The 22,062-nt window shown below is 43.0% G+C and overlaps 1 protein-coding gene across 1 annotated transcript in view; it reads right to left on the bottom strand.

Annotated features, from left to right (window-relative positions):
- Positions 1 to 22,062, bottom strand: part of fgf11a (fibroblast growth factor 11a) — a 167,200-nt gene that overhangs the window by 44,093 nt on the left and 101,045 nt on the right. The window contains exon 3 of the mRNA XM_034676740.1: positions 2,544 to 2,647. Within this exon, the coding sequence (XP_034532631.1) occupies positions 2,544 to 2,647 (104 nt within the window). The remainder of the gene's footprint in view (positions 1 to 2,543; positions 2,648 to 22,062) is intronic.

Raw genomic sequence — 22,062 nt, forward strand, 5'->3', positions numbered from 1 at the left:
GGTCAGAGGTTTTCAGAGGACCAGAAAGACAACATGGACGAAGAGAGGAGGAGGAGAATCCTTGATTCAGTGATTACCGCGGGGAAACCTTGGTCACATGACTCCAGCTGTCCGGAGGTCTTGCTCTGTGCTGTGTTCTGAAAACACAACCGGTAGGTGTTGACGGACGAGAGAGCAATGAGCCGGACCGCAGCGGATCAGAGACGGACCGGACACAGATCTGGTGGAAGTGTCTTACTTGAATTCCTTACTCACTGATGGAGAATCTTCCTCTATAGACATGAAGTTTACTTGGGGTAAACTCATGAGCCAATGAGAACACAGTTCAAAGAAAGACTTGTCAGCTACTCTGGGTCATGTGAATTCTGGACCAAGACAGATTTGAAATTCAAGAGCCGTATGATGATAAATATTTAATTTATGATGATGAATGAGGACAGACAATGAGTAGTGTGCATGTCAATACCTGTACAAAATAATGCTCCTGTACTGTATATGCAGCAGGATATATCCTTCCTACCTAATAGAAACCCTGCGTCTCACTCCTCGTATGCATGCGGGGAACGTTAGACGGGCTTTGAAGTGAGCGCACCGAAGCACTTCAAACAAGATCTCACACACTTTGCTTGTGTGCCAAGAGAAAAAAAAAGCAGAAAAGGGGCTTTTCTCTGCATCCTGATACAGTGCACTGTGATCCACCCTCTGTCTCTTCATCTATTCTTCCATCTACCTCTCAAATCTGCAGCTCGGCTGTGTCGCGTCTCTCTGCACATCAATGCAAAACAACTCTCATGAAACGCTGTGTGAGCTGTTTCACCTGTCGCAGCCGACAAGTGCTGCTGTGACCGAGAGAGGGGAACTGTTTCATGCTCAGAGTCGTGCAGACATTCAAGCAGTTTTTGGATGTCACCACCTCAGCTGGAAACTTCACAAGTAAGAGGGAAGCAGTTTGGGGTGAAAAGACTCAGATAGTCTCACATGACGGTGCCGTGTCGTGTGAGGCTGTGCATGTGCCAGTCAGTCAACTTTGAAGTATCGAACAGGCGTCTCTTTGGGGGACTAAGTTACCGATATGAAACTAGAATAATGAGAAATAGTCTTATAGTATATATGACATAAAAGGTGCATGTCGACCAAGAGCTCCGGGGTCTTTTAGCCCCCAGAACTACTTTACCCGAAACTAAAAGGTTCCTGTGCCCCCATTGTTATCTGCTATAATAATAATAATAATAATAATAATAATAATAATAATAATAATAATAATAATATAATAATAATAATAATAATAATAATAATAATAATCATCATTTTGCTAATAATGACAATAATAACAATAATGATAATAATCGTAATAACAATAATAATAATAATAATAATAATAATAATAATAATAATAATAATAATAATAACAATAATAATAGTAATAGTAATGATTGTAATAATAATAATAATAATAGTTATAATTGTTTTATTATTATTATTATTATTAATAATAATAATAATAATAATAATAATAAAATGATAGTTATCATAATAATAATAATAATAATAATAATAATAATAATGACAGTAATAATAATAATAATAATATGACAGTAATCATAATAATAATAATAATAATAATAATAATAATAATAATAATAATAATAATAATAATGATAGTAATCATAATAATACTAATAATAATGATAATAATAATAATAATAGTGCCGATAATGATAATAATAACAATAATAATAATATTGTAATAATAATAATAATAATAATAGTGCTAATAATGATAATAATAATGATAAAGGTAAAAATATAATAAAATAAATAAAATAAATAATAAAGATATATACACACTAGGTACATTTCTATCTTATGAATAGATAGTGAGGTAAATTATTGCATAGATGAAATTGCTCCAGGTTCTTAAAAACATACACAGTATGACACACAATGTCAGCGGAGTGCACAATGCACAGCCTGTAGGGATACTACAGTCCGGTTTTGATGAGTAGTGGTAGTAACACTTAATAGAATTAGCATGTCGACCAGCTAGCTGGCGTAGTAAGAGCCTGATGCTAGCTAGTGAAGCTCTGTCAGGCCTTGGCAGTAGTTTGCAACCTTTAGAAAACCAGTCGCCATCTACTTCACCTACTTCAATCAGACTGATGTATTGAGGAAAGATAACGAATACAAAAAACAACACTGCTGCTAAATAATGAAAGAGGGTGTTTTGTTACATATTTTCCCCTAGCAGAGTGTAGACACTTTACAGAACAGATTACAGCTCTAATATGACTGTGAACGACACATGCCAAGGCCTTTGTTCTAAAGCAACTCAAAGTGTTCAGAAGGCAACCCCAGGCATCAGTGACATTTATATAACTTTCATTACTCCAGACATCTTCCCATCAATGTGACCAATAAAACGCAATGCACATGGTGTTATTGCTCAGTCTGCACAGAGTGTTTCATCATCATACAAAGATGATTCACTACAGTACCAGCAGATACAAATAAGACAGCGTGGGGTGGTAGTTACTGTACCGTACCGAAGTATAGAGGTAGCCCTCGCTGTTCATGGCAACGTAGAGCCCTGTCTTGGTGCTCTGGATGGCCACTATCCTGAGCCCCACAGGAATCAAGTTGAACTGCACTGTAAAAAAAAAAAAACACAGAAGGAGAGGAGGGATGTTAGGGCGATCATTCTTTCTCTTAAACACTCACAGTGCTTCCACATGGCATTAAAAGACAATTGCTTTCCAGCTGTCTCTTATTTCATCCCCCCTGTTGTACAGTATATCTGTCAGAGGCAGGAACAGGAAGTGTATGAAAAAGAGGGAGTGAGAGGCAGCGGAGGATTAGGAGGGGGAGATTTAGGAGGAATGAAGTCTGGTTTGCTGGTACACCGGGGGTCAGACAAAGACGAGAGTGATAGGACGGAGAATTCCCCCGCTGGAGAGAGAGAGAGAGAGAGAGAGAGAGAGAGAGAGAGAGAGAGAGAGAGAGAGAGAGAGAGAGAGAGAGAGCATGGCTTAGCTGTGAGCCCTAAAAATACAGTACATTAGAAAGTGACATCTCCTGAGGCTGCTTTGAATTCACTTCCTCTGTCCTGACACAGTAAACAGCACTTTGTAATGCAGTTTGCTGAATCCCCTTCATACAGAACCTTGGATTTGTTATGTGCATAGCTCTCCATATAAACTAACTTCAACCTCGCCGCTGAGCAGCTCTCACCCTGTGTCAGTAAGTCTGAACCTCTGTGTGTATGAAATGCATGTACACTTGTTTTGGTGCCCCCATGCATACAAGTGCATGCTTGTGTGTTTGCACGTGCTCTCCTCTGCAATCCCCTTGAGTGCGTGCCATCTGAAAACACTGCCTCATAAGATGTGACACAGTAAGTTGAGTGGTAGTGACACACCAGCCTCCAGCTGCCAGCTGCTCTGTGGTCACACTGTAATGATGACCAAACGCTACCATGATGAATAAGTGTTTGGATTGGATGTGGGAGCTAAAAGAACCAGATCAGATGAGCCTTAAAAGACTGAGCACACAAGAGCTGTATTCATTTATGTAACTGGACCTGCCAGCTGGAGCAAAGGATGGCTTACTGGTGAATTTTGTCCCTACGGTTGAGCAGCCGGGGAACCAGTGGAACATAAAGTCACTCTGACAGGCTGCTGGTCACTGAAACACTCTTTTACATAGCTCTTTGTAGATATGGATTCAACAAAGAAGATGCAAAGTGCTGCTGAGTAAGTTTAGTTTTTAACCTTTGAGGAAGCAAGGTCAGGGTTTGTTTCTTTTCTTATTAAAACACCAATAAACATGTCTTGTCTGCACCAATGCTAAATGCAAAAACATGCAATACCAAGTTGTAGCGTCATCATTACCACCTCTAAATGAACTAGCTGATCTGAGTGAAATTTGCTCTGTGTTTGCTCCACGTTCAACCGTGGAGACGCACGATATACAGGTACGACTAAACCACTGAGACAAACAGAACTACACAAACACAGTTTACTGTCTTAGGATCAGATTTCAGAAAAGAGAAGGAAATTCATGAGCTGACTTCAAAGCAAAAGTAGAGAGTAGCTAGAGCACTGATAGAAATGTAGAGGAGTCTAAAGTATGATATTTGTCTGTCAAATGGAGTAAAAGTAATAAGTTCCCCAAAAAATAACACTCAGTACAGATACTCAAAACATGTACTTGTAAATGCACTACACCACCAGACCAGTAGAGGGCAGTAAAACAAAGACAAATGTCATTTGTCACAGATGACACCATAGAAGCAGACGGACAGGCAGGTATCATTATGAGCAACACAACAGGTAGCCTGTTAGCATGAAGAGACTCAGCTGGCGCTGTTTTAGATGGTGCTATATTTCATCACAGATGGATTCACTGAATCAACACGTGAGAGGAGATAAGCGCGAGTAGCAAAGACGTTTCAACACGCCTTTAAAATCCTTTTGAACTCAAAAAGCTGTGGCAGAGATCGGCCGGTGTTTTGGTTCAAACAGCGACCCTGTTAACTGGAGACTTTCAGCCGGATGCATCCCTCATAAACGTCTTTAGACGATCATTAAATATCTGATGAGGATATTTTGAAATCTTAATAAAAACTAAACTAGTTTGCATTCCCAGGAACTCCCTCTGTGTTTCAACAGCTGTGTAAACTCCACAAACACTGACACGTTCAGCTGAAGGTCTCCAGTTTACAGGGTCACTTTTCAAACCGGAACACCGGGAGAGACGCATTCACGGTGGGCTGAGAGAAGACTACTGTTACAAGCTGCTAAATCAAGAGAATCACAGCTTCTTCTTTTGAAAAGTACACACACATACAAAAAAGATAGAACAAATAAAAACTAATGAAAGAAAGAGAAATCAAGTGAATCACAGATGTGTGTGATGTTATTGTGGACGGGAGGAAAAAAAACACTGCGGTTAATCTACCAAACAGACAGGTTCAGCATTGCAGGCCCTGCCCCCTGAAAGTCCCAGGACCTTTGAAAAGTACTACCCCCCAAGCAGCGGCTTTTTAGGGGGGAGATGATCTACCCCTGAACTAAATTTAGACCCTGGGTCCACCGCTCGAAACGCACGTAGTTCATGAGTAAAGTCCCTGCGGTCAAAACCGCCTATATAAAAGCTACGGAAACAGCAAGCAAGACTATTCTATCCTGAGCTGTTCAAGTTATATTCATATTTCTGATGAGTAAGCAAGTTGGGGATCAAAGTCTTGTTGCAGGACTCACTTTAAACATGCAATAGCTGGTGGCATTGAAATGGTGACAAATCAGGTGATACATCCAGTGGCCATCGCAACCTGCAGATCCTCCATACCTGATTGGAGATTTGACAACTCCAAGATGGTAAACATGCGATTAGTTGACTTTGAAAGTTCAGAACAGATTTTAAAGGTCTGGGTTTTTTAATATTTTGGATGTGTAAAAACCGGCATCTTTGTGATGTGGTTCATGCTATAGGTGAGTTGTTTATTTTTGCTTGACAAATCACAAGTGTTCATGTGAAAGTGACAGCTTGGCTGTCAAAATGACAGATTTCTCATAGAGATGAAGAATGAAGTCTCAGGAGCCTGTTTTAGATTCATGGAGCCTCCAGCTGCTTTTAAACAAATCAATTTCAAATCAAAAGTTCTGCCAACATAATGGATGGAAGTTAAGTTATCAGATGGAGATAGAAAGTCAATGCTAGCCTGGATGAAGTTTGAGGAACTTTTTAAGCTTTAAGAGAGATATGCTGTCACAACTTTTTCTCATGGGGTTGAGGGGAACTCATAAACTTTAATTTTGTTGACACTTTGGGTGAAATAAAAACGGCAGAGTTGTTCAATTCTAATTCTCACTAGTGAAGGCAGTCAGGTATTACTCACATTACAGCAGGATGATGTTTAATGTCCCATCATAATGACATCACAGCTCAGATAGTGATGTGTGTCTATGTTGAAGATAAAACCTGCACACACTCTTCACCTCCTCTTTCTCTCTCCCTCGCTCTCTCTATCTTCAGGGTCCTGCTTCTATTTGCTCCATCGATCCCTGCATCTCAAACAGTTGGTTTCGCAAATGAACAAGGTGTCACCAAAGACTGCGGCTGGGATGACAAATAGAGCAGGGCACACATGCATCGCCGTGCTCCTTCTTGCCCTCTTGTCTGCCTTTACTCTTGGTGCTCATTTTCTCACAACACAGCAGCAGTCAGCCGGCGCTGTGGGGTTGGTGACCCGACGTAACCTGCTGCACATGTACACGCACTCTGAAAGTCAAACATCTTCCAAATAAAGTCACAGCTTATTCTAACCTCATGAGACAGAGTTATGCATTCAACAGATTCTGTTGTTTCTCAATTTTCTCATGAAAATACGAGCAATGAAAAACAAATCAAACCTAGTGTTGCTTGTTTAATATGCAGAGTAAGCAGCCATGCAGGGATACCCATATTTCTATTATTTTGAATTATATTATTAACAAAGATCCAACATCAAGACAGGATCAGATCCAGTCCCATCTTACAGACAGGACTCAGTCTGATCTCATCTTAATCCACCATGAGCAGAGCACTTTGCAGCATTTAGCAAGTTACAGTGGCAAGGACAAACTTCCTTTAACAGGCAGAAACCTCCAGCAGGACCAGACTCATGTTAGACACACATCTGCTGAGACCGTGTTGGAGAGAGGGATAGAGGGAGATGAAGAGAGAGTTAGATGATAGTGATGAGACGAGTAGTAGTAGCTGTTGCCGCTGGAGTCCAGCACGTCCAAATCAGGTGGAGTCTGGAACGTCCACAGCAGGAGGCCGTCTACACCTTAAAGGGATATTTCATGTTTTTGAAGTGGGGTTGCATGAGTTTATATCTCTAGTAATTGTACAAGCCACAACGGATGCCGCTCAGCTCAACCCCTGTTACAAGAAACTGTAGGGAGAAACGGGACGCAAGCTAGGCTACAGTTTTCTACAGACCGGGTCAGTCCTACCAGGTAATTTAGTTCATTTTAAAAGATTCTGACCTGAGCACTCATCTCTGTTGAGGTGTACGCTCTACCTGTGTTTCTTTTTCAATTGATTCTGACCGCACCGATGTCATGCTGTTTACTGCTGACACATGTGGACACCTTCATTAGCCGGAGTTTACAGAGGAAAAGGTGATTCAAAGCCCGGGAGAAAAAAGTGAAGAAACTTTTGAGCTGAATTGGAGAGCAGGAGAGATCCAGAGTTACCTGGTGGAGCAGGTGTGTAAACTGCGAGCTAATGCCAATGAACTGAGAAAACTACTTGCTGTCACGAGTCAGACTTGGTAACAACAGTACTTCTGGACTTTTGGGAATTAAGATGAACCAGCGGATCAAACAGGGCTGCAGTGTGCAACGCCCACCAACCAGAGTCCACTGCCGTACTGAACGCCGAAGTTTGTTTCTGACTTTCTTCAATGTTCAGGAGTTAAATCAGGAAACCAGAAAAGCTAAGTGTGCAGCTCTCTTGTTTTTTTTATTGCACAGTGACCCAACCCATGATTTGCACGACATGTTTGCATGATCAAAATAAACTGTGTGAGCTGCTGAAGGTAAGACTGAGCTAATAGCTGAACTCTAAAGACGTCACTTTGTCCATCCAATGTACATTATAGATCAGATTAGCTGATCAATGCGCTGCAGGTGGAGGAGCAACTAATGTATTGTGTCCCCAAATATGTGTCCAGGCTTCCTGGTGTCAAAGTGAAGTGCTGAAAAAAATCCAAGTAGAGCGTACACCTAAACAGAAGTGAGTGCTCGGGTCAGAGTCTATCAAAAGTGGCTAAATCACGTGGCAGAACTGACCCGGTCTGCAGAAATCTATAGCCTAGCTTGCGTTCCATTTCTCCCTGCAGTTTCTCATTACAAGAGATGAGCTGAGCAGCATCCGTTGTGGCCCCTACAATTACTAGTGATTTAATACTCATACAACCCCACTTCAAAAACACTCCTTTTAATACATTGCACCTGACCAGTTTACAGTGACCAGGATTACAGTTTCAACCCAGGTGACTCAACTCCTAATGATATTCAGATTCTTAAACTACAACCAAAATGTACCACCAAATGATCCATTTCTCTACGTGCATCACAAGCCTACTCTAAAAAGTGTTGTCTGCTGTTTTTCAGTGTAAAACAGACAGTTGTTTTCCATTATTACAGCACAAATATACAAATCCAAACATGCCTGATTTAAACACAAGTCTGTCTGAATGTGTATCAATCTTCAAGTTTGTTATTCTCAAGACTGTCGCTAGCTTATGACTCATTGCAAGTGGCAAATGCTATGACACTTGGGGGTTCCTTCTAACAGAACATGTTGGCAAGATAAACAGATGACTCTGATGCCAAGTACAGAAATGACTCATCTTTTTTGTGTGTGTGTGTGTGTTGAGTATCCAGCAAAATCCCCTTACCGAACCATCCCCCCACCAATCAGAACTTACATTACACTTGTTCAAAAGATTCTGCTTTAAGATACTGTCATCTTACACTAGCTCACACTATGGAAGTAATAAAGGACTTTTTTGTCTCCATGTCCACTTCATGTAAAGGTATCTGTTAAGGATGCTCAAGTTTCACCCGAGACTTTAGACCCAGGGCCCTTTGTAAGTCATTTAAAGCAGACAGTCCAGAGTGCAGGTCTGAGTACCTTTTACTGAGCAGTTCACAGTCTGGGTGCTAAATACAACTTAGAGGGAGTTTGGTTTTTTGAAGTGGGTTATATGAGGTACTTATTAATAGTAAGTGTAGCAAGCACAAGTGATGCCAGTCAGCAGGGCCTCTCTGCAGACTGGATCAGTTCTACCAAGTGGTTAAGACAAAACAGTGCAGTCGGTGTAAGGGTAGAAGTTTGTCAGTGCCGTTCGTTGCCATCAGAAAGCCCATCATTTTTGCACTATTCTCGGATGTAACACTTTAACTCTCCCTCTCCCTCTAAAGTTACTAACCATAGACCTTTCTGGAGTCCCTGAGCTCCCTTGTCTCGTAGGTTCCTCTGAGCTGCCGTAGACGTCCTCCTGCTGTGGACGTTCCAGACTCCAGCTGATACGGACGTGCTGGACTCCAGCGGCAACGGCTTCTACTACTCATCACTATCACCGCTCCCTCTCTATCTTATTCTCCTCTATCCCTCTTTTCAGACCCAACTCAGTCTCAGCAGATGTCTGTCTAACATGAGTCTGTTCCTGCTCGAGGTTTCTGCCTGTTAAAGGAAGTTTGTCCTCTCTGCTGTAACTAGCTAAATACTGTGAGGTGCAATGCTCATGGTGGATTAAGGTGGGGTCAGACTGAGGCTTATCCTGTCTTGGTGCTGGGTCTCTGTTCATAATTTGACATAGAGTGGTCTAGATTTGGCGGTATACAAATACAGATTGATTGAACACATTTGTGGTCTTTCGCCTGCAGCACACTGATCAGCTGATCACAAATAGAAGTCTTGTGTATCTGATCCGGAGGGCTCCGACCTGCCAGAGACGCAGCCGGAACAGAACAGAGCGGATCCAGTGGAAGTTAACACATTGACTAGAATAGAAACCTATCAGATCCGGTGCTGTGACGGATCAGAGGCAGACGGCACACGAATTTGACCGGTAGTTCCTTCATAAGCCAGGTGATCCTGCAGGCAGGAACATTACTATTTACAAAGTGGACTTCAGGCTCCAGCTGCCTCAAACTTTGCACCAGTTCTAGGATAGCATTCTTAACCTCAAGTATGAAACAAACCCGAGCGAAACATCAATTTTCTCATGTTTATCCAATCAGCAAGCTAGCTATCTCTGCTAACAACGGTTAGCCATCAAATCTGATGTCACAGGATTGAAATATGAAGTCTGATTCTCTCTACCACTGTATACATTAACATCCCTTTGTTTCAGAGATGATCTGGAATATCTACCTCCTGGTATTTCAGACTTCGTCCTCACCATGACTGGGTAGCCTCACAGGCTTAGAGACCGTAATGAGACTTAGGGAACGGTCAATTACCAGCGTCTTTTCACAGCCATTCGTCTTTTGTTTCCTTCGTCTTCCCTCTCTGCATCCATCTCTTTTTATCACTTAGCAAGAAAGAGTTTGCTTCCTCTCTCATCCTCAATCAAAAAGAGCTTTCTTATCAAATGGATCACATAACTTTATGTCGGGATAATAGAGGCGCCCCATCTCTCTTTTGTTTTCCTTTTCCCCCATCGCTCTCTCGCTCCGTCCTTCCATTTGGCTCGCTTTTTCTCTCTGCAACTCACAGAGGAGGTCGCTGGATTAATCAAAAGTCTTTTGAGGGAGAGACGGAGGGGGGGAGGGAAAAGGAGCAGGGGGGGAGGGAAATGAAGGGGAAGGAGGAGGAGGAGGGTGTTGCCAAATCAATCCCACAAGTCAATTTGAGGCTTGAGATCTTCAACACAATAAATAAACAAGGAGAAAGTGGAGACGGGATGAGGGAGAGGGGGGAGAGGGAGCCGTAACAGGACACAGAGTTAAGCTGTGCAGAGGGCATCTGCAGGCCTGCACACTGTGCTGCCGCTCTGCAGTGGGTTATTGTGCAGCCCAGTCGGTCTCTACTGGAATGAGGGGAGGATTACAGTCATCTGTGTGGAGTCGCACAGAGTTGAACTTCTGGACAGTCACCAGTCCTCCTTACTCTACTTCCTGTTTGAATCAAGCTGCTGGATGTAAGCAGCATGTGGTCGTGCCAAACAACATGAAGACAAAGTTGTTGAAATTATGGGATTAAGTTTTGCTTTTCAAAAATGATCATGGCCGTTGCATTAACAAGCGAACACAGAAAGCTTTGCTATTCAAACTTAATTCTAATAATGTAAGAAATAGGGATGTAATCAATTAATCGTTTATTGATTAATTGATTGTTAAGAAATTACTAGAAACACGCATTTTTGTTTCCAATTTTCTGTCACGTGGAACAAACAAATGGTCTTGTATTACACTCAGCTATCAGGGAGGTGTTTTAAGTTTAAAGCATGTTTCATTATGAATCAGCTGTTAAAGGTGTTGCTCACAGCAGAGACGCTCAGCTGGCGGCTACCCATCAGGTCTCCACATGCACATTTTAAAGAGGATCAATACACAACTGCTGCCAACAAAGACACAGACATGAAGGTTGACAACTTTAAACAGGACATTTCCCCACCTCAAAGCCCGCCTCTTTACCTCACACTCGCTCAACACAAGTTTGGTTGAGTTCAGCATTTTCAATATTGCTCCCGCCGACGACTGGCTTCAAAACAGCGCTTCAGAAACAGATGGGTGATGTCACGGATACCACATCCATTAGTTATACAGTCTATGGTTCCAGCGAATTGGTCGCAGGCCGTGGGTTGGTTCTCATAATTATGATTGCTACCATAGGCTGAACTCAGCTACGGTACAGGTAGCTGGAAGGGAGGCGGGTAACAGATGGTACAAGAAAGAGCCACACATATGCATAGAAATTTAACATTTCATGAATTAATTTTGATTCCTGGGTTAACCCTATCCACACTCAAAGAAATAATTTGTTGGGAGAACATAATATAATAATAAAAATAATACATAATAAAATGATGGACAGAATTTCCACCAGATTAGAATGTTTCCATTTAGCAAGACACAATTTTGTTGAACCAACTAATTGTATTATGTTGAATGAACATAAAGTATTGACATTACCGTTACTTATTTGCAATGTTTGGGTCCATTTTAATTTGTAAAGGTTGTTTCAAAATATTTACTAAGGTAGGATCTGACTTCATTGTCGTGGGCCACAATAACTTGGATAATATGATTATGGATACCTATTTTTTTGTTATAAGTTATATTTTGGGGCTTTTTTGCCTTTATTGATAGAACAGCTGAAGAGAGACAGGAAACATGGGGAGTAGAGAGTGGGGGAAGACATGCAGCAAATGGTCAACCGGCCGGGAGTCGAACCGGCGACCTCTGCGATGAGGACTATAGCCTTGATACGTGGGGCGCTTAGACCGCTAGGCCAACAGCGCCCCAATTGCAGTCAGTCAATCTCTCCCAATCATGGACTGTATAAATAATGGACATAGTATCTGTGACGTCACTCATTTGTTCCTGAGAGCTGTTTTGAAGCCAGTTGTCGGAGGCAGCCATATTGGAATTGCAGAACTCAACCATTCAAAGTGTGACTGAAAGGGGTGGTGTTTGAGCCTCTTAGCCAACAGCTATGTGTTCCCCCCTTTCAGTCAAGTCAGTCATGTCCTTATTTGGGCAAAAACTTGTAATCTTAATATCTTCTGAGCCGTTGCGTTAGAAAAAAATTCACCCCCCGTACAGTGTGTGCCATTAGAGAGATTAGCTACGTAGAGCCAAGCTGTTTTTTGAACCAGGCTGTAAACATGTTTATTAATGCTGTAAAGATCGTCTTCTTTGAATGGGTGTGTATGTGGTTTCCGGTGTTTCTGCAGCCAGCCTCAAGCGGATTCTCGATGAATTGCAGTTTATAACACTTCCACATGGGCTTCATAGTTTCAGACCGGAGGTTGCCGCTTGCTCCCGACTCCCTGTAATGGCTCTTCTTTGCCAGAAGCACACTACCTTGGCTGATGAACAGGGCCTGTCCCACATTACTGCCACCTTCTGCTCTGGAGAGGTATTGCAGATGGGAATCCTACCTAAACCCATTAGGTTGTGTGGACATAAAGCAATCTTGTAGTTTTAAGGATTTTGCATGTCATGTTAAAACTACATGATTTCAAAATGTGGAACCACTAAACATGAATTAATATGATAGAAGCTACATGTTAACCTATGTTGATAAAACAGACACCATTGTTGCTTTTTTTGACTGCAGCCATGCCCTTATATACACCCCCCACCCTTATAGCAATTATGCAAATAAGCCATTTGCTTTAACATGGGTCCTGTTTTTTTTTAAGACATTTCACTGTGGAGATCTTCCATACATCACCCTGAGACAAACAACTGCACTGAGATAAGTGAAACGACAGCAAATGAATAAATCTCAAGAAAACAAGTTGATTTGCATCGGCAACAAGTGAAGCAGCCTGTCTCCTTTCACAAACTGTCATTTGTGCTGTAAAAAATTAGCTTGGAGTGCTCGATAGTAGATTAAGTGACTTGTAGGCGCGCTTCACGCCTGATTTCCCAGGTGGTCGATGACTCTGATGACAAGACAACTACCTTCATTCTCCCATTATTTAACTTCTCCCTCTTCCCCCAGGCTTTCCTCTCCATAACTGATTTCTCTGAGCCTTTATCGGTCTTCCTTTCAGTCCATCTGTCTTTCCAGTTTCTCCTTTTCTCTTCTCTTTCCCTGGTGCTCTCTGTCTTTTCATCCCGCCTTGTCATGAATTAACAACCTTTCCTTATCTCACAGTTTTTTCTCCGTCTCTCCATTTTTCCTTCTTATTTGTTCCCTTTCAGGTCTTTCGTCGGCTGCTGTCTTTCTCTCCATCCTGTGAAACCAACACTTTCCCTTTTACGTCCATTCATCTTTGTCCCATTTTACCCTGCAGCCTTTTCTGTCTCTCTTCATTACTCTCCTTTTTTTTATAGCTTCTATCCTCGCTTCTCTGCTTTTAGTATTCTTCTTCGTCTTCCTCTCATCCTCACAGGCCTGCTCTGTAACTCTTACACCTTTCTCCTCTTCTGGCAGAAGGAGCTTTCTTTTCCATGTTCACATTTTTTTCATTCTTGAATGCTGCAGCCATCCAGCAAAGTTTCCCTCATTTGCCTTTAAAGTTGTTCTTTTTTCTCTCTCTGCCCTCTTTGAAAGTGTTATCGAACACTGGGGAATCTTAAACAGAGAAAAAAGGGCAGACTTGTTCCAGAGCAGAGGAAGAGATAAGTAACATTTCCCTCCAACAGTGGGAGATTGTAATTACAGTGGATGAAAGTCTGCGAATCGAGCTCCAACTTGTGGCTCTTCGACACGCCCGAGAGCCACTAGCTTTCTTCTTTATCCGTCACGAACGCTCTACTCTTCCTCCTCCTCCTTTTTTTCTGCTCTTTCATCCTCGTCTGTCAAACTGTCTGTCTTCCCGTCTCATCCTCTCTAAGAAACAGAATTCACAAAGAGTTCAAATCCAGTGACAATCATCCCAGCTACTCTGTCACTTCCTCAGTGCATTTATTCTCTGAGCTTTCTTTTTTTTTGTATTTTAAATCTCCTTTCAGCTCCTTTGAGATCCGTTTCCCTCCATGTCTTTTTCTTAATCTCTCTTTTTTTCCCTGACAGTATCCTTCAAATCCTTCTTCCTTCCTCGGCTCAGTTTTTTCTAAAATCTGCCACATTATCTCCATATTTACTACTCTTTAAGTCGACTCATGCGCAAGCTTTCGGCTGAACTGTTTTGGCTTATTGACATCTGTGATTTCCATTCTTTAGTTGTTGCTTTTCCGTTCTGAATGCGCGCTTGACCCAATAAACGTACAGATCCTGTTAAGGAGGATTTAGCTGGTCATAAAACAGACTGAAATGAACACTGACACCTCCTCAGGACCTGCAAAAGCAAAAAAGATCATCAGCGACAAAAAAGAATAGTTCCATATGGTATTTTTCAATGGATGTAACTACTGCTGCAGCGTAGGTCTCAGACAAAGCAAGCATGTGACGTTTCCCACAGTCAATGACACAATTGGCTTTGCAAATTCATATAGAATATCAAAATGTAATGTGTAGTCCTCCTTATTCTACTTCCTGTTTGAATCAAGCTGCTGGATGTAAGCAGCATGTGGTCGTTATTCAAAGATCTGACATGCCAAACAACATGAAGACAAAGTTGTTGAAATTATGGGATTAACTTTTGCTTATGATGATCATGATCATGGCTACCGCATTAAAGCCTCTGGAAACGTAAATGGAATATTTAAAATTCATATAAAGCATCAAAATGAAATGTGTAATCAAGCTTCAATAAAAATCTGAGTGAAAATAAACATCCACAACTCTGAAAAAACTCTGTTCAAAAACATCGTATTTTACAGGTCAGAGCATTTCACAGGACTGTGTGGGCGTGGCCTAACTCTTTGATTGACAGGTCAAGAGAGAGTTCACAGCCTGCATGTTTGAGCCGTCTGACTCTGAATCTAAAGACATCAAAACTCCAGAAGTGCAGTATGTGCACGCAGAGGAGCTCGGCTCCGGGTGTCAGATGGAGCTGTTTGTCTAAACTCTGAACTGTTTGGGGAAAGTTAGTGAACCGGTCCTGGGGAGAGTTAGTGAACCGGTCCTGAGGACTGTTAGTGAACCGGTCCTGAGGACTGTTAGTGAACCGGTCCTGAGGACTGTTAGTGAACCAGTCCTGAGGAAAGTTAGTGAAGCGGTCCTGGGGAAAGTTAGTGAAGCGGTCCTGGGGAAAGTTAGTGAAGCGGTCCTGGGGATGGTTAGTGAAGCGGTCCTGGGGAAAGTTAGTGAACCGGTCCTGGGGAAAGTTGGTGAACCAGGTCCTGGGGAAAGTTAGTGAACCGGTCTTGGGGAAAGTTAGTGAACCGGTCCTGGGGAAAGTTAGTGAACAGGTCCTGGGGAAAGTTAGTGAACAGGTCCTGTGGAAAGTTAGTGAAATGGTCCTGGGGAAAGTTAGTGAACCGGTCCTGGGGAAAGTTAATGAACCGGTCCTGAGGAAAGTTAGTGAACCGGTCCTGAGGAAAGTTAGTGAACTGGTCCTGGGGAAAGTTAGTGAAATGGTCCTGGGGAAAGTTAGTGAACCGGTCCTGAGGAAAGTTAGTGAAATGGTCCTGGGGAAAGTTAGTGAACCGGTCCTGAGGAAAGTTAGTGAACTGGTCCTGGGGAAAGTTAGTGAACCGGTCCTGAGGAAAGTTAGTGAAATGGTCCTGGGGAAAGTTAGTGAACCGGTCCTGAGGAAAGTTAGTGAAATGGTCCTGGGGAAAGTTGGTGAACCAGTCCTGGGGAAAGTTAATGAACCGGTCCTGGGGAAAGTTAGTGAAATGGTCCTGAGGAAAGTTGGTGAACCAGGTCCTGGGGAAAGTTAGTGAACCAGTCCTGGGGAAAGTTAGTGAAATGGTCCTGAGGAAAGTTGGTGAACCAGGTCCTGGGGAAAGTTAGTGAACCGGTCTTGGGGAAAGTTAGTGAACCGGTCTTGGGGAAAGTTAGTGAACAGGTCCTGGGGAAAGTTAGTGAACCGGTCCTGGGGAAAGTTAATGAACCGGTCCTGAGGAAAGTTAGTGAACCGGTCCTGGGGAAAGTTGGTGAACCAGTCCTGGGGAAAGTTAGTGAAAAGGGTCCTGGGGAAAGTTAGTGAACCGGCCCTGGGGAAAGTTAGTGAACCGGTCCAGGGGAAAGTTAGTGAACCGGTCCTGGGGAAAGTTAGTGAACCGGTCCTGGGGAAAGTTAGTGAACCGGCCCTGGGGAAAGTTAGTGAACCGGTCCAGGGGAAAGTTAGTGAACCGGTCCTGGGGAAAGTTAGTGAACCGGTCCTGGGGAAAGTTAGTGAACCGGTCCTGAGGAAAGTTAGTGAACAGGTCCTGAGGAAAGTTAGTGAACAGGTCCTGGGGAAAGTTAGTGAACAGGTCTTGGGGAAAGTTAGTGAACAGGTCCTGGGGAAAGTTAGTGAACCGGTCCTGGGGAAAGTTAATGAACCGGTCCTGAGGAAAGTTAGTGAAATGGTCCTGGGGAAAGTTGGTGAACCAGTCCTGGGGAAAGTTAGTGAAAAGAGTCCTGGGGAAAGTTAGTGAAATGGTCCTGGGGAAAGTTAGTGAACCGGCCCTGGGGAAAGTTAGTGAACCGGTCCTGGGGAAAGTTAGTGAACCGGTCCAGGGGAAAGTTAGTGAACCGGTCCTGGGGAAAGTTAGTGAACAGGTCCTGGGGAAAGTTAGTGAACAGGTCCTGGGGAAAGAGAGAGGAGTTACTGCCTTGTCAACAGGAGGCACCAAAGTGAACACAAGCCCAAAGCTCCTCACAGGAGATTTAAGAAACACTGAAACCAGCTGTATTCTTATGTTTCAAGCAAAGGCAGCCTATAGTTTTTACATACTTACATAAGTTTGGTTGGGGGGTGTCATTACAGCTTATAAGTAGATTAAACCATTTATTCCACACTAAAATATATTTTAAAAGAGCCCTAGGATGCAGTGATGGATTAAAAAAGTAAAATGAATATTTTCAGTCCCATATAGGACATGGATTTAGTGCTGCACCTCCGCCACTTTGGCCCAGAATAGTTTGAGATAACGTACACTTAACCTATACAGTTATTTATTTTTGAAGTTAAAAAATGAAAATTGATGTTCACACACTCAGAAAAGTAACAACAAAAATACACTTTTTTGTTCTTTTCAAAAGCAATAAGAGGTTTTTTTTTTAGTATACCTCCTGTTTTCACTATGCAACATAAAGTGTTAGTACACAATTCAGCCACATGTTTCTTTTCATCTAGCTGAAAGTATTGGAGGGTTTGGTATCAGACCATGAACCAAGGTCAGCTTGAGGACAGTTAAGGCTGGGGACAGACATGAAGTTGCCTAATATTGACTTGGTGTGAATTGAAAACATTCCACTGCTACGCTGACCACATCCAACTTTACATTTCCACCTATTCCATCACTGCTCCAACCCTCGCCAGCCTGACCGACTGCCTGACCAAAATTAAATCCTGGATGCAAAAGAACTACCTGTGAAAAATCTGACCTCTTAATCATCGGCACCAAATCCCTCCCCACAACCACCAACAACTTCAACCTCTCCATCCACAATGCTTCCCTCACTCCATCCTCACCTCGACTCCCATCTCAATCTGGAACATCACATCATCACATCACCAAAAACGCCTTCTTCCACCTGAAACATATCGCCCACCTGAAAAATATGGCCCGTCTCCATCCATCTCTCTCCCTCTCCACTGCTGAAACCCTAATCTACGCCTTTATCACTTCCAGACTTGATTACTGCACTACCATCTTCTACGGCCTTCCTTCAAAACAACTCAACAAACTACAATATATCCAGAACTCTGCCGCCTGCCTGCACACCCGCTCCAGTGACCACATCGCCCCCTTTCCTCCAAAACCTCCACTGGCTCCCCATCGAACAATGACTACATTTTAAAATCCTCCTCCATAACCAGGCCCCCTCCTACCTCACCGAACTGCTCCACCACCACCACTCCACCTGTTTTTATGGGATCAGGAATAAACAGGAGCTCCCTGTAAGGACAGAGAGTGAGGAGGATTATCTGCTGAGTTGTGAAAACCTTTGTCTGTCACTTGAATCCAGCAATAGGTTGTAGTAGGACGTTAGCTCTGCCCCGTTTAGCATAACCAGCTTACCCATTCAATGTCCGCGAGCTCAACTCTGTTTGATAACAACAGACTGCTGTGGTGTGAGAACCCCCCTCTCTCTCGCTAATATGTGTGTGTGTGTGTGTGTGTGTGTGTGTGAATGCGACATAAGAGTGAGATGTATCATAAAACGAGCCTCAGACTGTCAAACCAAGTATTTTATTATACATTGAAGACTACTAACTCATATACTGTGAAACACTGAGTATATCATAAACTGCATTACAAAGACGAGTGCTGAGGTGTCAGTTTATCTAGGTGGATAAATCACATGCTGTATGATCCTGACCTGCGGCCCTTTGATGCATGCTATTCCCCTCTTGTTTTCCCAGTTTCCCCAATATATCAATTTTCATATCACTCAATAAAAGCATAAAAGACAAAAAAATGTACTTTCAAAAAGGTCTTCAATGTAGTATAAATTTCAAAAGGCTACTTGATTTAGAGTTAAGTTGTCTACTTGTGCAAAACCATCAGTGTAGCTCTTTACAGCACCTTCTTCCCAACAGATAATAAATCTCATCCCCCGCTCCATCCCCTTCTCTCCTGGTGTCTCTCCTCGTCCAGCTTTATTACATAACAGCTCGGACGAGCCAAGAGCAGAGAAGGAGAGAGGAGCAGGGCAAGAGGAGAGGATGGCAGCTCCTCTGACCTCCCACCAGAGGGGGGAGACACAGTGATTGAGGAGCCATCAGCTGTGTGCCAGCTGCTCCCTCCCCTATCTATCTCTTCCTCTCTCACCATCCTCACGTTTTCCCCCTCCCTCCCTCCCTCCTTCTTTTCCTCTGCCAACCTGTCTTGTCTCGCTGGCTCAGTTTTCTCTGGTGGGATCCACTGTGCCCTCTTTCTCTTACTCCCACTCGTCTCTGATCCCCTTTTTCTGTTTCCTTCCTTTTGACACTTTTCCCTTTAATATGCAGTTATGTTCCAGCTTTGTGACAACTTCCTCAGTCGCCTCGTTGTGCAAGCCCTGAGGGAAGGTAGTAAAAAAAAAGAGGGGGAAAGTATTGCAAGGCCATGCAAAAGCCACAGTACTCACTTTTTGTTCTATGACATCCCCTCAGGGCTCCCATACCTCCTTCTAACATTTATCCTTATGCCAACCTTTCCCTTCTGCACAGGAGAGTCAAGAGGTGTAGCCCCGGAGGAGTGGTGCCAAGAGGGAGTCAGAGAGGTGTCCAGTCTCCTGGTGTGACCATGATCCCTCCTGCTCCCTGGAGGTCATTTGCTCAGTGTTTTAACAGCAGGTCACGGCGGGTCACAGGTGTGAGGGAGAGTAAGGAGAAGCCATAGTTATACGGGAAAGGGTTGCAGAACGGTCAATGAGAAAGAGAGGTGAGGTGAGGATCCTGAGTCAGGACCTTAAAAGGTCCATGTACTTGGGAAAATGTCTAGTTTGTGAACATAAGGGCTGTCATCCCAGTCTGGAAGCAGTCAGTGAAATAGTTGTGAAGTCTTCTGTTATATATGTATTTAAATGGACAGAAATGTTCCTTTTCTCTATGTTTATCAGCATAGATGTGATAAAATGTATTTCAATCAAAGGATAACTGGTGTCTGCTACAACCAAGCAGCAAACTCCATCCCCGAGCATTGAAGCCAATGCAGAAGCTATGAATTCCCCTTTTTTCGTGTTATTACTTAATCCTTTTTCATGTCAGTCAGCATGACTGTAGTGCATGGTGGTGACAAGACTCAACCTGAAAGTGTTTGGGCTTTTCTGCTTGGTTCATACACACCCGAACAAGTTTTTATGAAAAAGGCAACTGGACCTTTTTGGAGGTCTTCGCATCTCATTCAACAAGTTCTCAGTTCTGAGAGTGTCGTATGAAGATTTGACAGGTCTACTTGGCGTGACAGTCTTGGTGGTACATGGGACAAACTACAGAGAACATTCCCATGGAAGACTGGGATTTCAGTCCTGCACATATTCAAACCTAAACCTGGACGAAACTTATTTAAACAGACCCTCAAATAATGGCAACATCAGAGGAGAAAATAACAGAGACTGGAGACGCTCAAACAGCCCATCACAAAGCATTGTTATTTGCCAGTGTGGATTAAGGACTCATAAGTGTCTGCTTGTGTCGCATGTGAAATATAACATCAGTGCTAGCATTAACGTATTACCTCAGCCCAAACCACTTCTTCTTTGCGTGATAAGGCAGTTTCATTGTCAGATAATGTGATCCCACAGAGTAAGATGGCTTGATCAAGTCCTTGTGTCCTGTGCAACCTTACAGTTTTGGCCAATCACTGCACCTTTTGACCTCACTATCACTTTTTGATCAATCGATTTCCCTCCTATGTTGTCCTGTATGTCAACACTGACCACTACTTACTCAGAATTCTTGTTATTGATCTCTGTCAATGTATTAAAGGGATATTTCAGTTTTTTTGAAGTGGGGTCGTATGAGTTACATTGCACAATTGCTCCTGCTAGCCACAATGAGTGCCGATAAGCTCTTCCCCATTAATTAGAACATTTTCAGAGGACCGGTAGGTAAGTCAGGCTATTTTCTCTGTGGACAGGGTCGCCTATTTCGCGTAATTTCGCTAAAGTTGAGAAAATATGGTCCAGGCACTCATCACGGTGCAAATGCATGCACCAGTAGAAAAAATTGGAGGTATTCAGTTTGCGGTCAGACCCCCTTTGATTTGGCACTATTTTTGGATGCACCTCGCAGACCGCTTTTCTTCCGCTGCATGAGCACGGATACACACAGATCAGCTGTTTGGATCTGTCTGCACTTTTAGGATCAAAAACTACAAGACTGCAAGAAGGAGAGATTCTGACAGCGACAATGACATGCCGTTTACTGTGGACACAAGAGGATCCCTCTATGAACCAGAGTTCACAGAGGAAGAACTCCAGATGCAGACCCAACGTACCAAAGAAGAGAGGGGAGAAAGTTCTGTGCTAACGAGTGAGCAGGAGAGATCCCACGTTACCTGGTGGTGCCTGTGTGTAAACTGTGAACCCATGCCAACGAACCCAGAGAGCTTCTGCTGTCAGGAGAGGGACTTAGTGACAACAATACTTCAGGTCCTTTCTGAATCAGAGGATACCAGCGGCTCACATACGGCTCCAGTCTGCATCACTCATCATCCAGAGTTCCCTGCCTTACAGGAGGTTTGTTTGTTTGAACAGCCGGGATAAAGACAGGTACATACCATCTTTTAAATTTGCAGAAAAGTGAGTTTAATTCACTCTAAAGACCGATACCGCTACTTGATCCTGCTACGTGCTTGTTGATCCAAACAGCTGATTGACGTGTATCCATGCTCATGCAGCGGAAGAACACCAGTCTGCGAGGTGCGTCTGAAAATAGTGCCAAAACAAAGGGGGTTTCTGACGGCAAAGTCAAGAGCTGCAATTTTGTCTACTTGTGCATGCATTTGGACCATATTTTCTTTACTTTAGCGAAATTACATGAAATAGGAGGCCCCGTCCGCAGAGAATTGCAGCCTAGCTTGCCTGCCGGTCCTCTAGGAATTTTCTCCTTAAAGGGGAAGAGCTCATCAGCACTCATTGTGGCTAGCAGGAGCAATAGTGTAATCTAACTCATACGACCCCACTTCAAAAAAACTGAAATATTCCTTTAATGTCTTTGGAGCGCTGCATGGTAGAGACTTCCTTGTTTTGATAAATGAAGCAGACAGCCGCACCATTCTCCAAAGTGCAAAAAGAGCTTTTCATGTTGATTTCCTCTCATATCATTCAGTTAGAACACATCTAATATGATACCCTGAT

Source organism: Notolabrus celidotus, chromosome 23, assembly GCF_009762535.1.
Source record: "Notolabrus celidotus isolate fNotCel1 chromosome 23, fNotCel1.pri, whole genome shotgun sequence".
Taxonomy (NCBI): domain Eukaryota; kingdom Metazoa; phylum Chordata; class Actinopteri; order Labriformes; family Labridae; genus Notolabrus; species Notolabrus celidotus.